The sequence below is a fragment of the Labeo rohita genome, chromosome 19 (assembly GCF_022985175.1).
Source record: "Labeo rohita strain BAU-BD-2019 chromosome 19, IGBB_LRoh.1.0, whole genome shotgun sequence".
Classification (NCBI taxonomy): Eukaryota; Metazoa; Chordata; class Actinopteri; order Cypriniformes; family Cyprinidae; genus Labeo; species Labeo rohita.
The window spans coordinates 33,429,815-33,443,426 of NC_066887.1; the positions used below are offsets into that span (position 1 = coordinate 33,429,815).

A 13,612-nucleotide genomic window follows, 5' to 3' on the forward strand; every position below is an offset into this window, starting at 1 on the left:
GACTTCAAATCTTGTATCGCAAATCTTTTGCTTTAGATTGGAACTTCGGAGCGTGGATTTATTTTCGTAAACGCAAACTATTGAGACATTATTGAGATTACATTTATATTAAACTATACAAATTACATTTATTAAGTCTTTTAGATATTACTTTTTAATGTTTTCTGAAAGTTTAGTACCTATAGCTAAATATTGAACAAAGTCAAAACCTTTCTGACTTCTGATTTATTTTTAGTATAACAGTGATGTTCTGTTTAAGATTACACAATGTACAGTCAGACATAAGAATAAATTCTCCTTCTAAAAGATCCTGATGTGCTAAGTATTTGTCTGAGAGTAACAGAAAAACTTTGAAGTGTGCATTTTATTTCTTGCACAGGGTGCCCAGATCATAGTATTTCCAGAAGATGGCATCCATGGGTTCAACTTCACCAGAGCTTCAATCGCTAGTTATTTGGAGACAATTCCTGACCCTCAGAAAGTCACATGGAGTCCATGTGCCGATCCACACAGATTTCCAGACACTGAGGTACAAAACTTTTTATGGCCCATTTTTAGTGCTCATTCGACATGACTACCAATTTTAGAAACACTTCACAGTCAAGTTTGTTCTGCTTTTTAATTTTGTAATTTCAAATGGTTTTTATTATGCATTTTTAATCATGTTATATTTTGTTATTAGGCAATAAATTCTGAAAAAAATTTTTTTTAGTATAATACTTTATATATTATAATATTTATATTGTATTATATACACTGCCACTTAAAAGTTTGGGATCAGTAAGATTTTATATTTATAAAAAGTTTGGGATCAGTAAGATGTTTTATGCTCATCAAAGTTCCATTAATTTGATCAAAAATATAGAAAAAAAGTAATATTATGAAATGTTATTACAATTCAAAATAACAGTTTTTTTGTTTTAATATACCTCAAAATATAATTTATTTCTGTAATGCAAGGATGAATTTTCATCAGCCAGCTACTAATTCAGTGTCACATGATCCTTCAGAAATCATTCTAATATACTGATTTATTACTTTTATCATCAATGTTGGAAAGAGTTATGCTGTTTAATATTTTTTGGAACCTGTGATATTTTTTTCAGGATTATTTGATGAATAAAAAATTAAAAAGAACAGCATTTATTTAAAAAATTGAAATCTTTTCTAACAACATAAGTCTTTACTATCACTTTTTATTAATTTAACACATCCATGCTGAATAAAAGTATTAATTTCTTTCAAAGAGAGAGAGAGAAAAAAAAAATTCTGACCCCAAACTTTGAACGAGGTGTTTATTGTTACAAAAGTTCTCTATTTTAATTAAATGCTGTTCTTTTTAACATTTTAATTATTAAAGAATCCTGAAAAAAGTATCACGGCTTCCAAAACACGTTAATTAGAATGATTTCTGAAGGATCACGTGATGCTGAAGACTGGAGTAATGATGCTGAAAATTCAACTTTGCATCACAGGAATAAATTACATTTTAAAGTATATTAAAATAGAAAACCACTATTTTGAATTGCATTAACATTTCACAGTTTTACAGTTTTTATCAGTATTTTTAATCAAATAAACGCAGCCTTGATGAGCAGAAAAGTCTCCTTTAAAAAGCATAAAAAAATCTTTTGACCAGCAGTGTGTATATAGTTTTGTAATATTTTCTATAAAAATAATATTGTTTCTTTCTCAGGTCCTCCGCAGTCTCAGCTGTATGGCTCATAAGAACCGTCTCTTCCTGGTGGCCAACATGCCGTCCCGTCAGAGCTGTAACCGAACCGTGGACCCTCACTGTCCCGCAGATGGCCAGTACCAGTTCAACACCAATGTAGTGTTCAGTGACCAGGGTGTTATCGTGGCCCGATATCACAAGCAGAACTTGTACTTTGAGGCGTCGTTTGACACTCCACCGAAATGCGAGTTTGTAACGTTCACCACACCGTTCGCAGGCCGATTTGGGACATTTACGTGCTTCGACATCCTGTTCCGTGACCCAGCGGTGACTCTGGTAAAGGAAATGGGCGTCCGGCAGATCGTGTTCCCAACCGCGTGGATGGACCAGCTCCCCCTGCTGGCCTCCGTACAGTTTCAGCGCGCGTTCTCGTACGGGGCGGGCATTACGCTGCTGGCCGCCAACCTCAAAGCCACCAAGTACAGGATGACTGGCAGCGGCATCTTCACGCCGTGGGATTCTCTCACTCATCACGACACAGAGGGGGATTCTGGGAAATTGCTAGTGCGTAGAGTGCCAGTTATTGTTGACGACAAGCATAAACTGGTGCCATTTTCTGGGTATCCAAGTTCAAAAGAACCAGAAAAGATGCACGCTTGGCCCGTGAGTAGTCTTAACGCAAATTATGATGGAAAACACTGCCGAAAAGACTCTGAATGTGCAAAAGAAACTTCATCTAGTCCGTTTAACTCCATCATGATGAATGATAATTTCACTCTGGTGGCTTTGCAAGGCACTGAAGGGAACATCAGCGTTTGTAGTGGTTCAGTTTGCTGCCATCTGCTGTTCCGGAGGTCAGAAACGAAAGAGTTTTACGCTTTAGGTGTCTTTGATGGTCTCCATGTTTTGGAAGGAACATATTACCTGGAGATTTGCGCTCTGGTGAGGTGCACAGGTGAGGAGCAGAGCAGCTGTGGAGGAGAGACCGAACACGCTCAGACTCTGGTGGACTTCAGGCTGACGGGGACCTTCACGACTCCGTACATATACCCTGGGATTCTGGGAAACGGGATGACGGTGGATATTCCGGACCATTCTGGTTGGGAGGGCGGGAATAGTTTTTACATGAGCCGAACGGGAATGAGCGCTGGGCTTGTGACTGCGATGCTGTATGGGAGAAACTATGAGAAGGACCATGCCTGAAAAATACATGGTTCTTGCTCTGGTTTTATAGGATGCTTATTGTAGTGCGCTAGAAATTAGATCATTTCACCTTGAAAATGCATCATTTCAATCAGAAATACATTTGTTCTTCGTTTCTCATAAAAATGAAATTTCTTGTAATGACTTAGTTTCTCATAATAATAAGAAACTTTCTATTAAACAAATGAGTTTCTAATAATTATGACTTAGTTTCTCGTAAAAATGAGAAACTTTGTTGTAATAATGACTTATTTTCTACTAATTATACCTTAGTTTCTCATAATAATGAGAAACTTTCTCTTAACGACTTAGTTTCTTTTAATAATGAGAAACTTTCTCGTAAAAATGAGAAATGTTCCCATAATTAAGACTTAGGTTCTTGTAACCATGACTTAGTTTCTCATGAAAATTAGATACTTTCTCTTAATAATGACTTAGTTTCTTGTAATAATGAGAAACTTTTTCGGAAAAATTAGAAACTTTCTTGTAATGACTTCGTTTCTAATAATAATGAGAAACTTTTTTCATAATAATGACTTTGTTTCTCGTAATTATGACTTGGTTTCTTAAAATAATGAGAAACTTTCTTGTAAAAATTAGAAACTTTCTTGTAATAATGATTTTTTTTTAACAATTATGACTTAGTTTCTCGTAATTATGACTTAGTTTCTTGTAAAAATTAAGAAACTTTCTCGTAATAAGGACAGTTTCTTGTAATATGAGAAACTTTCTCGTAAAAATGAGAAACTTTTTCAAAATGACAGTTTCTCGTACAAATGAGAAGCTTACTCGTAATTACTTTGTTTCTCATAAAAATGAGAAACTTTCTCAAAAATTACTTGGTTTCTCATAATAATGAGAAAGTTTCTCATAATAACGACTTCTAAAAGTATGGAGATAAAATAATGCCATAAAGATTTGCATGTGAAGAGTACGTGTTGTGCAAGTGTACATAAGACTGTAAGCTTAAATTAAATTTGCATGCGCAAGAGAAGCTTTGTAAAAGTGTAAATCGCGTTTCAAGCGTAAGAAAAAAAAGATTTGCAGCATTTCACTGTTACTTGTAAGTGTAATTCATGTATTGTGAAACTGCAGCTTCATGCTTTCGCAAAATAAATACGATCTGCATTCTTCCGACTTCCATTTCTCCGCGCTTACACTTTTGGCACGTTCTTTTCGCTAAAATACGGTCAAAAGTACTGCAAGCCTGTGAACAGTGATTTGCACACGAACAACAGTTTGAAGATCTGCAAAACAGATTGATTGCGTAGGACCAATCTGTACGTGTAAATAACAAACTGTTGCAAATGTCTAAATGATTTGTTGTGTGTGTAGGGCACAAAGTTGCTGAAATAATCCGGTACGTACACCTCCGTCTTTCTTTTATCTGCGCTGACACTTTTGGCACGATTCTCTCACTCACTGAGTTTTGCAAGTGTGAGGGGGGAGGGCGGGGCCACCACGTTTTTGTAGCCAATCAAATGAGACTCTCGCAGACTCCATTTACTCTTATCTGATTGGTTCAATAAACACATCACACGCCAGATCATTTATCTTCATTTAGTTCTCGCTGCCGCTCGCTTCCGGTGGAATGATACTTTTAATGTACACATACATTAAAAATAAAATAAAATAAAATAAAAACACGATATAAGTTGTGTCCTTTTCCTCCTCAACAGGCAATATATGATAATTTACTGTAATATTGTAATTTTGATGATACTTAATATACTAAAACTGCCACGGGGTATATTTTACCCGTGGCTGTTTTTTAACAGACTTTGAATAAAACATTTAAGTCTCCCAGTCACTGACTTTTACTAAAATGGTGTAATTTACAATCCTCTAAAAATGGTTTAGATAAAAAAGATTTTAAAAAAAAGCGTGGCATTTATATTAAGCCTATATTTTCGTGCTGGCATTATCTTGCTACTTACGTTTTAATTGTAACTACATTGCTAGGCAGTGCCTTTTACTCACTGAATTAGCAGTTGAGATTCAAAAATAAAGTCAAAATTAGTAAAAGAAGGTGATTTATGGATGCTGAAGAGCATAGAAGCACTAAATGCCATTAGTCTGAGTCAGCATCTGACGGCTCATCTGACTGTGATCTCATATTTAGATGTTTCTTTATGAAAACAGTGGCATAATACACTGAAATACAATGTTCTTTAGGCGTATAAAAACGGTAGTCGTGCTTGGGTAAAATTTACCCTCTGGAGGTTTTTAGGTGTACAGCGACCCCTGGCGGTGCTAGTGTTAAACATGGCCTAGTATCTGCACTAGCAGCATAATTTGTAATTTATAATAACATGCATAATTTCACCTGTCTACTGATCAGGGACGACTCAAATTTTTTAACTAAAATTTGGTTCAATATAGTGAATATAATATTTATTTTTTTTTTTCACTTTAACATGTTATAATTTAAGGGGATTTTACAATTTTTTTTTCAAAATCTTCAAAAATGTCAAAGTATACAATTGAGTGTTAAATACAATAAACAGAGACATGGTCTGGAAAATCGTCAAGTTCAGATTTATGTAGCTTTATTGTTATAGTAAAAAGGTTTTATCAAAAGTATAGCACTCTGATACTATTGTTGAGCATTGTCACATATCATTTTGTAATGTTTAACATCAGCTATATATTAGGCTATATTGTATGTAAATGTAAAGCCAAACCAATCCAATAATGTTAACACCGGCTACCAATTCAGGATGAACACATGAGAGTCTAGCCTAATGATACACAACTTATAAAGTATCATGTTTTAATTAAGTTGTTGTTTATTTATTTATCTTAATGTATATGTACATTAAAAGTATCATTCCACCGGAAGCGAGCGGCAGGAGAACTAAATGAAGATAAATGTTTTGGCGTGTGACGTGTTATTGAACCAATCAGATAAGAGTAAACTAAAAAACGTGGTGGCCCCGCCCTCCCGCTCACACTTGCAAAACTCAGTGAGTGAGAGAATCGTGCCAAAAGTGTCAGCGCAGATAAAAGAAAGACGGAGGTGTACGTACCGGATTATTTCGGCAACTTTGTGCCCTACACACACAACAAATCATTTAGACATTTGAAACAGTTTGTTTTTTACACATACAGATTGTTCCTACGCAATCAATCTGTTTTGCAGATCTTTAAACTGTTGTTTTCGTGTGCAAATCACTGTTCACAGGCTTGCAGTGCTTTTGACCGTATTTTAGCTAAAAGAACGTGCCAAAAGTGTAAGCGCGGAGAAATGGAAGTCGGAAGAATGCAGATCGTATTTATTTTGCAAAAGCATGAAGCTGCAGTTTCACAATACATGGATTACATTTACAAGTAACAGTAAAATGCTGCAAATCTTTTTTTCTTACGCTTGAAACGCGATTTACACTTTTACAAAGCTTCTCTTGCGCATGCAAATTTAATTTACACTTACAGTCTTATGTACACTTGCACAACATGTACTCTTCACATGCAAATCTTTAAGGCATTATTTTATCTCCATAATTGCTTTCCTTACTTGTTTTTGACATATCCTACCGAACTACAAACTTTCCAGTGATGTCAAGGCGGGATCATAACTCGACAAGCCCGCACATCTTCGCCGCTGCGCTCAATCCACTCTGCGTGCTTTGCCAGCTCGCGCACAACAGCTATACAAGCACTAACACTGAATGTTTAACATTATATTACTTGCATACATATACTTCGTAGACATTCTTAATCTCTAATGACTCCATTCTGCTGTCTGTTCTGTTGTCGGTGTTTCTTTGCCTGAATACGCACTTGTCACATGATGTGTGGTATCGGCGTTTGGTATCGGGGCATTTTTACGAGTACGAGTACGAGTACAGGAGCTCGGTATCGGTGCATCCCTAATTTTAACACATATTTTTTAATTTGTAATACAATATTACTGTTTTAAGTCTATTTTTGAGCATATTGTAAATGCAGCCATGGTGCTGTATTTATATTATTATTTCAGGTTAATTTCAGGTTATCAAGTGAACTATAATAATGAAAAGCACCAGATGATATATGAGAACACTAGATGCCATTTCACAGGTCAAAATGTTTGAAAGGAATGTAACACTCAAAATGATACCTGTCGATGTGGTTTCTCAGAAAGAGTGACCTGCATGAGTTTAGATGTGTGAGTGTGTGGGTGTATGAGGGTTAAAAACATTGTTTCTGCTGCAAAACAATCTATGCATGTTAAAGAGCAGCATTTAAGTCCATGCAGAGACAAATTCTCGTTTGAAGGAAAGATGAGGCTTTTTACTGTGAACGTCTCTGTGCTGTTGCTGGTTCTGGGTTTTGCATGCATCTCATCTGAACTTGTAGACAAATTCAGTAAATGTGACTTTTTTTCTGTCAAAAGCCTCCAGTTCAAAGAGCCTGGAGGAGCCTGACATAGTCATTATACACATAATGACTGTATGTAATTTTAACATACAACCAGAGAGAACAGCCTTTTCAGTATTTTTCACATGGGACTCATCTCACTGATTGCATGTGTGTGCACAATTACACACTTACCTATATAAGTGATAAATAAAGTTCATATATAACACATGGGGAATTAACATAAATCTATAAACAGTCTATAAACCAAGAAGCACAGGTATATTTGTAGCTATGGGCAAAAATGCATAGCATGGGTCAAAATGATACATTTTTCTTTTATGCCAAAATCATGAGAATATTAAGTAAAGATCATGTTCCATTAAGATATTTTGTAAATTCCCTACCGTTAACATATCAAAACGTAATTTTTGATTAGTAATATGCATTGCTAAGAACTTCATTTGGACAACTTTAAAGGCGATTTTCTCAATGTTTTGATTTTTTTGCACTCTCAGATTAGATTTTCAAATAATTCTATCTCGGCCAAATATTGTCTTATCCTAACAAACCATACACCAATGGAAAGCTTATTTATTCAGTCTCAAATCTCAGTTTTAAAAAATTGATCCTTATGACCAGGGTCATCTATTTGGTTTTACAACCTCATTTTAATCAGTAAACAACACCAAATATTTCTACATTTTTAAATTGAGGATCAATTAAAATTAACTATAGAATACAAAAATGATTCAAAAGTTTATAAAATGGAAGTCAAACTAGTAACCAAATACATAAATACACAAAAATCTTCATACTGAAATAAAGTAGTTCAAGCAGGTCACATATGTCAACCACAATTGGTTCCACATAGTGTGAAAGCTGATAATGACGAATATGTCATTAAAAAAAAAAAAAAAAAAAAATGATGAAACTCTCTCATATTTTTAAAACAATTATACTTTTTTACACACACACACACATACTTTGACTGTTTATTGACGATAAAAAAATAAACAAATAAACTACGTCTCACTGTCTGGTAAATGCGAGTCTTGTCAGGCTTTTATAAGGCACAGATATTTTTATCATCATATTATTATTATTTTTTGTTTGATAATGTAGCCGCACTCAGTTATATCTGAATATCGTGTTTCAACATTGGCTTTCTCCATTTGATAAATTCTATCGTATGATTGAACGTCAGCTCATATTTCTTGTATTTTCTTTAGTAAAGTTAAAAACTCACCCGCTTTATTCATTCTGACGTCTTGCTTCATGTTTTGGTTTAACAAGTCCACGTGATCAGTCACCTGTTACATCAGGAACAAAATAAAAGTTATCTAATAAATAAAAAAGTTATACTATCTAATGACCAAAGCCGAATTTTGAAATATCTAAAGTTATATTTATGATGTGATTTATGCCATGGTCATTTTTTTAAATGAATGTAGGTTTCTTCGAGTTTAAGACGCAATAGTAAAGAGTTAATTAATGTCGCCCCCAGTGTTTATTAAACAAATAACACTTTAGAAGTTTTTGTGACTGTTGGAATAAAAACATGATTAATTCCAGTTATTTTGGAACATTTTGTCAGACAGACGGATGGATGGATAGACATATGCTTTTTTTTTAGTATTCAAAATCAGCCTTTGATGAAAAGTTGAACTACTTCAGCTTTAACTGGTCAAACAGTCGTGTATTCTGTGTTTCAAGAAGAGTGAGAAAAATAACAAAACTCCTGGTGTCTTAACTTAGTATTGGCTTAATAAAAAAATAAAATAAAAAAATAAAATAAAATAAAATATGCACAGTTTTAAAATGTACAAATTTTGTCCTGTAACAATCTTGTGCATTTTGATGTTGATGTGATTTTATAAGACATTAGAATATAAAAATATATAAGACAAAATTCATTCATTCATACACAGACAGTAAATGACTCTGAATAGGGCAGTGAGTTGGAGTTAATTTTATTAGTGTTATACTGAGTAAAGCTGCTCAAAATGAATGTTTTAGAAGCATAATGCAAACACTCTACTCCTTTAGAGTCCTTTTCAGTCTATTAAAATGACCGTGACATTCGACTTAACTTTGTTAAAGAAAAATAAGAAAATATAATTGACAGTACATTTAGGCACACCGCTGACACATACTATACATCAATATGCACAGTTCATGTTCATAGATTCATACGTACGGGGATTCAGAAGACAAAATCAAATCTGAAGATCAGAAACAACTGTATCGACCATTTGCTGGATTTAAAGGGGAAGTTGCTCCTGTGCGACTCGACCAATCACAGCAGAGTTCAGCTTCTCGGTGCCAGCCAATCACAGTAGAGAAAGACCACGAACGGGCAAATCACACTTGTAAAACTGCTGCTCAATCACAGCAAACAGACACAAAATGAGCAACTCAATCTTCAAAACCCTTTAATCAAGTGCTATTTTTTATTTTTATTAAAACATAAACTTAGTTCTCATCTATTCACATCAATTTCAGCTGATCTGAACCAGGTCTAAAAGCTGAATCTTAGAGGAAAGAACATATATACAGGTCATATTTCACTCCAAAATCAAAATTAATGATATGTTTGCATAGACAATGATATAAAAACACACTTTTTTTCCATGATTTTTCCAATTCTCATTACTAAAACGAAATAGAATTAATTTTATAAAAAAAAAAAAAAAACATTAAGTTTACATAATAATTATGATTAAAATGATTTTTAATCATCTAAATAACATTATTATATTATAACAATATTATAATATTTATGTAAAATATTAAACATTTTTATAATTTATAATTATAATTATTTAAAAATATTTCAATTTATTTTTAAATGATTTTATAACTTTTTTTTTTTTTACATTACAGCAATGATAACTCAGGAAAAAATGTGCTTAATCATCATTAACAAAAATAATAATAATAATTTGGGGTGAAATATGACCCATGCATGTTCTTGTAAAGTGTAGATCTGTCATAAACGTGACTAGAGAGTGTTTAACAGTAAGAAAGAGTGTTTAAGATCCGTGTGCTCAAACGCCAGATGACCTCTGACCTCGGCAGCGTCTTTCGTGTCTTTGCACATTTTGATCATCCGTTCACCTACAGTGTGCTTTCACTCATTTCCTAAAAGCAAACGCACCAAAATCCATTGCGAAAACAGCAGGAGTGACGAAACGTTAAAAACAAATGAAAACATCCCCAACACAAGCATAAAAGCCAGACTTATAAAACAAGTCCTTTAAAATAAGCCATTTACAACAACGGAATGTTTCTGTGGTTTCGAAGAGTTTCTTGTGGTTTCAAATTGGCTTCTGAAATTCTTCACTCGAATATACTTGAAAACTATCCCATATACGATTATTATAGAACATGCAGTAAAGAAACATATTGCACAAAAAACGAATTACATATTCTCTGATTGAAAAAAATCAAGTTCGGACAGTCGAGATCTCCTTTGTGCGCGTCCGTGTGAAAGCTACGTCTAAACACGCGTCTCTTGGTCTTGTGTTTAAGGCTGAATCTATATCTCACGCTGAAACAGTCTTCGGCATCAGACGGTTGCAGTTTAGTGCTACACTTGCTATTCTAAAATAAAGTACTTTTAAAAAAAACACATGAACACGACCCTCCACTGGATTGAGTTATAAAAACAGGACGCACACAAACATCGACACGTACATTCGTTAAAGCATATCTCCGTATGCGATGAGCTCCATGTTGCCGTCTGAGACGCTCATGCAAATATACGCTTGAATTCCATTTCTGTCCGCTTTGATATGTTTGAGGGCTAGTTTGAGCAATAGTTCAACCAAAAATTCATTTGTTGAAAGTACGCTCAACCTTAAGCCATCCGAGATGTAGTCGAGTTTGTTTCTTGATCAGATTTGGAGAAATGTAGCATCACATTACTCGCTCACCAATGGATGTGAATGGGTGCCGTCAGAAGGTGCCGTTAGAGTCCAAACAGCTGATAAAAACATCACAATAATCCACAAGTTATTCACACCGCTCCAGTCCATTGGTTAACATCTTGAGAAGAAAAACAAAACAAATTTATAAGGCGCTTTTATCCATAATCAATGATAATGTTTTCTCCAGTGAAGAAGTGGTCTAGTCTAAATCAGGAGAGAAATCTGCACAGATCAAGCATTGTTTACAAGAGAAACACCTCTAAACAAATATGGATTTTGATGTGAGACAACAAGAGATTGACTTTTTCACTTGAGGAAGCGTTATTATGAAATATAGATTCATATTTTAGCTGGAAGCGACGGTTTGAAGTTAAAAATGTCTTGATGGATTTGTTTCTTACAAACACGCAGCTTTTGGCTTCTAAAGATGTTAACTGATGGACTGGAGTGGTGTGGATTACTTGTAGAGTATTGTGATGTTTTTATCAGCTGTTTGGACTCTCATTCTGACGGCACCCATTCACTTTCATCTTGTACGACCTGAAGGTGAGGACAGTTTCAGCAAATTAAAATTTTTGCCTCAAGTATTCCTTTTAGTCATTTTAGATTAGCTTTACAAGTAAGCAAAAGGCTGAGGGGCGTGGCCTGTTTTAAACCCCACCCACTTCATGCAACCGATTGGTTGGCAGGACAAAGTTACGCCCATTTCAGTTTCAGTGCCACAAAGTGATCATAATACACTGCTGCCGAGCCTCCTCGTATGGTTCTGCTTGTAATGAGTGTTAAGGTGCATAGGTTGCTTCGGTCAGATTTCCTTCACCATACAGTATTGACGATGAGGCGACCAATGCCAAATACAAAAACAAACCCGAAATAAACCAAAACAAATCGTATATATATCTACACAGTGTCATTCGAAACATCAGATCAGAAATGCACGGCAAACGGAAAGAGCGATGGCTCGGTGCTCAGGCGCCGCAGTCTTTCGTAGTGGTTCAGACGTGACCGAGGTGCCGAACGCTTCACGATGATAAGATGAATCCTCTATGCTACGGCCGTGTCAATACAGTGCTTTAAACGAGAACAGCCACGAGGCACTAAGAGGGAGGCGTGTGTTCGAGCGCGTGCCGTTGCAACATCCAGAACGCGCGCCGCCATCTTCTGGGCGGCTCTGTTGCGGTGGGCGGCCGCTGGTTCGTCCTCCCCCTCTGCGTCGGCGGGAGAAGCGTCCGTCTGTCACCTCTTGTGCAAGCTGCGCAATTTCTGTGAATATCTGAGTACGCGCGGCGAGCGCGAGTGGAGCTTCACGAACAGCTCGGGGAACTTGTACTGAGGAAACAAGGTCTCCAGGAAGCCCTCCAGAAACACGTAGGCCAGCCGGCGGTTCAGCGGTTGGTACTGGAACATGTCAAAGACGCGCAGGATGCCCTTGCGTGTGGTTTCCGCCCCGATGATGTGCTTCAACTCATCTGATGGGAGGAGAAAAAAGTTACAGCAATACAGTGTTATCTTGGTATCACAGAGATACTACTATTACATTTTCTGCATTATGGAAAAGTGAAAATGCTTGCATGAATTTACACAGAACATTTTTTGCTTAAAATAAAAAATTCTCATGTTTTGGGCAGCTTGGATCGCGTACATCTCCTGCAGCATCTCATTCTGTTTCTTCCATTATTTTTACATGCATATCGTCCATAGAAATGCATTATTCAGTGCTGTAATCTGACGTGATCGACTGAAGTTATTACGTTGTAAGTTGTAAACTGCCACAGAATAACTGCAGGTTTTTTACTATAATCTGTGTTGTAAGTCCACATATTCAGTGTTATATGATTCAGTCTGTTGTGTGTGTGTGTACCTGGCATGATGCCTAGGAGTGTGGTCTTGGCGGCGACTCGCGTCCTCATGCGTAAGCTTTTGTCTCTGCGGGGCGGCGTCTCGGCGAGGATCCCGTTTGGCCAGTAAGAGTCTCTGCAAGGTCAAAAAACCCAGTCAGATGACAAACCAGAACCACATACAAACATACAAAACACACATTGTGAGTGAAATCATTACCTGAATCTCTTCACATAGTCGGACACTTGCTCAGGTGAGGTCATGGAGTCGACGTGATCTACAATTTTCCTGCAATAAAGCCAGAACAGAGAGAGGCATTGAACAGACCGCAGATATGCAACTGTATGCGAGTCATAATGCACATATGTCCGTCGCACCTGTTAATGGTGTCTCCATACGTGGCTTTGATGAGCTGCTGTAGGAGGTTTTTGATGTTTCTGCGCAGCCACTGATTTCTCTCCTTCAGATCAAACACCTCGTCCATCAACAGCAACATCACCCTCAGTGGAATATTATCATCCACCTGTACATCAAAACAACATTTATTAAACATTTATAAAACTTAAACATTAAAATCTCATTTGAAGTAATTAAAAAAAAAAAATGAAATCAGGGATGCAAACTA

The 13,612-nt window shown here is 36.0% G+C and overlaps 2 protein-coding genes across 4 annotated transcripts in view; one reads left to right on the forward strand and one right to left on the reverse strand.

The window, feature by feature from the left end:
- btd (biotinidase) overlaps positions 1–2,986 on the forward strand; it is a 182,260-nt gene extending 179,274 nt beyond the window's left edge. Inside the window, exons 2-3 of the mRNA XM_051136732.1 lie at positions 380–529; positions 1,697–2,986. Of these exons, the coding sequence (XP_050992689.1) occupies positions 380–529; positions 1,697–2,878 (1,332 nt within the window). The 3' untranslated portion in view covers positions 2,879–2,986. The remainder of the gene's footprint in view (positions 1–379; positions 530–1,696) is intronic.
- Positions 2,987–9,967: 6,981 nt separating this feature from the next.
- Positions 9,968–13,612, reverse strand: part of snx13 (sorting nexin 13) — a 41,285-nt gene continuing 37,640 nt past the window's right edge. For all 3 annotated transcript variants that reach the window (XM_051136742.1, XM_051136743.1, XM_051136741.1), the window contains 4 exons: positions 13,365–13,510; positions 13,207–13,275; positions 13,010–13,122; positions 9,968–12,617 (listed from right to left, as the gene is read on the reverse strand). In XM_051136742.1, the coding sequence (XP_050992699.1) occupies positions 12,385–12,617; positions 13,010–13,122; positions 13,207–13,275; positions 13,365–13,510 (561 nt within the window). In that variant the 3' untranslated portion in view covers positions 9,968–12,384. The remainder of the gene's footprint in view (positions 12,618–13,009; positions 13,123–13,206; positions 13,276–13,364; positions 13,511–13,612) is intronic.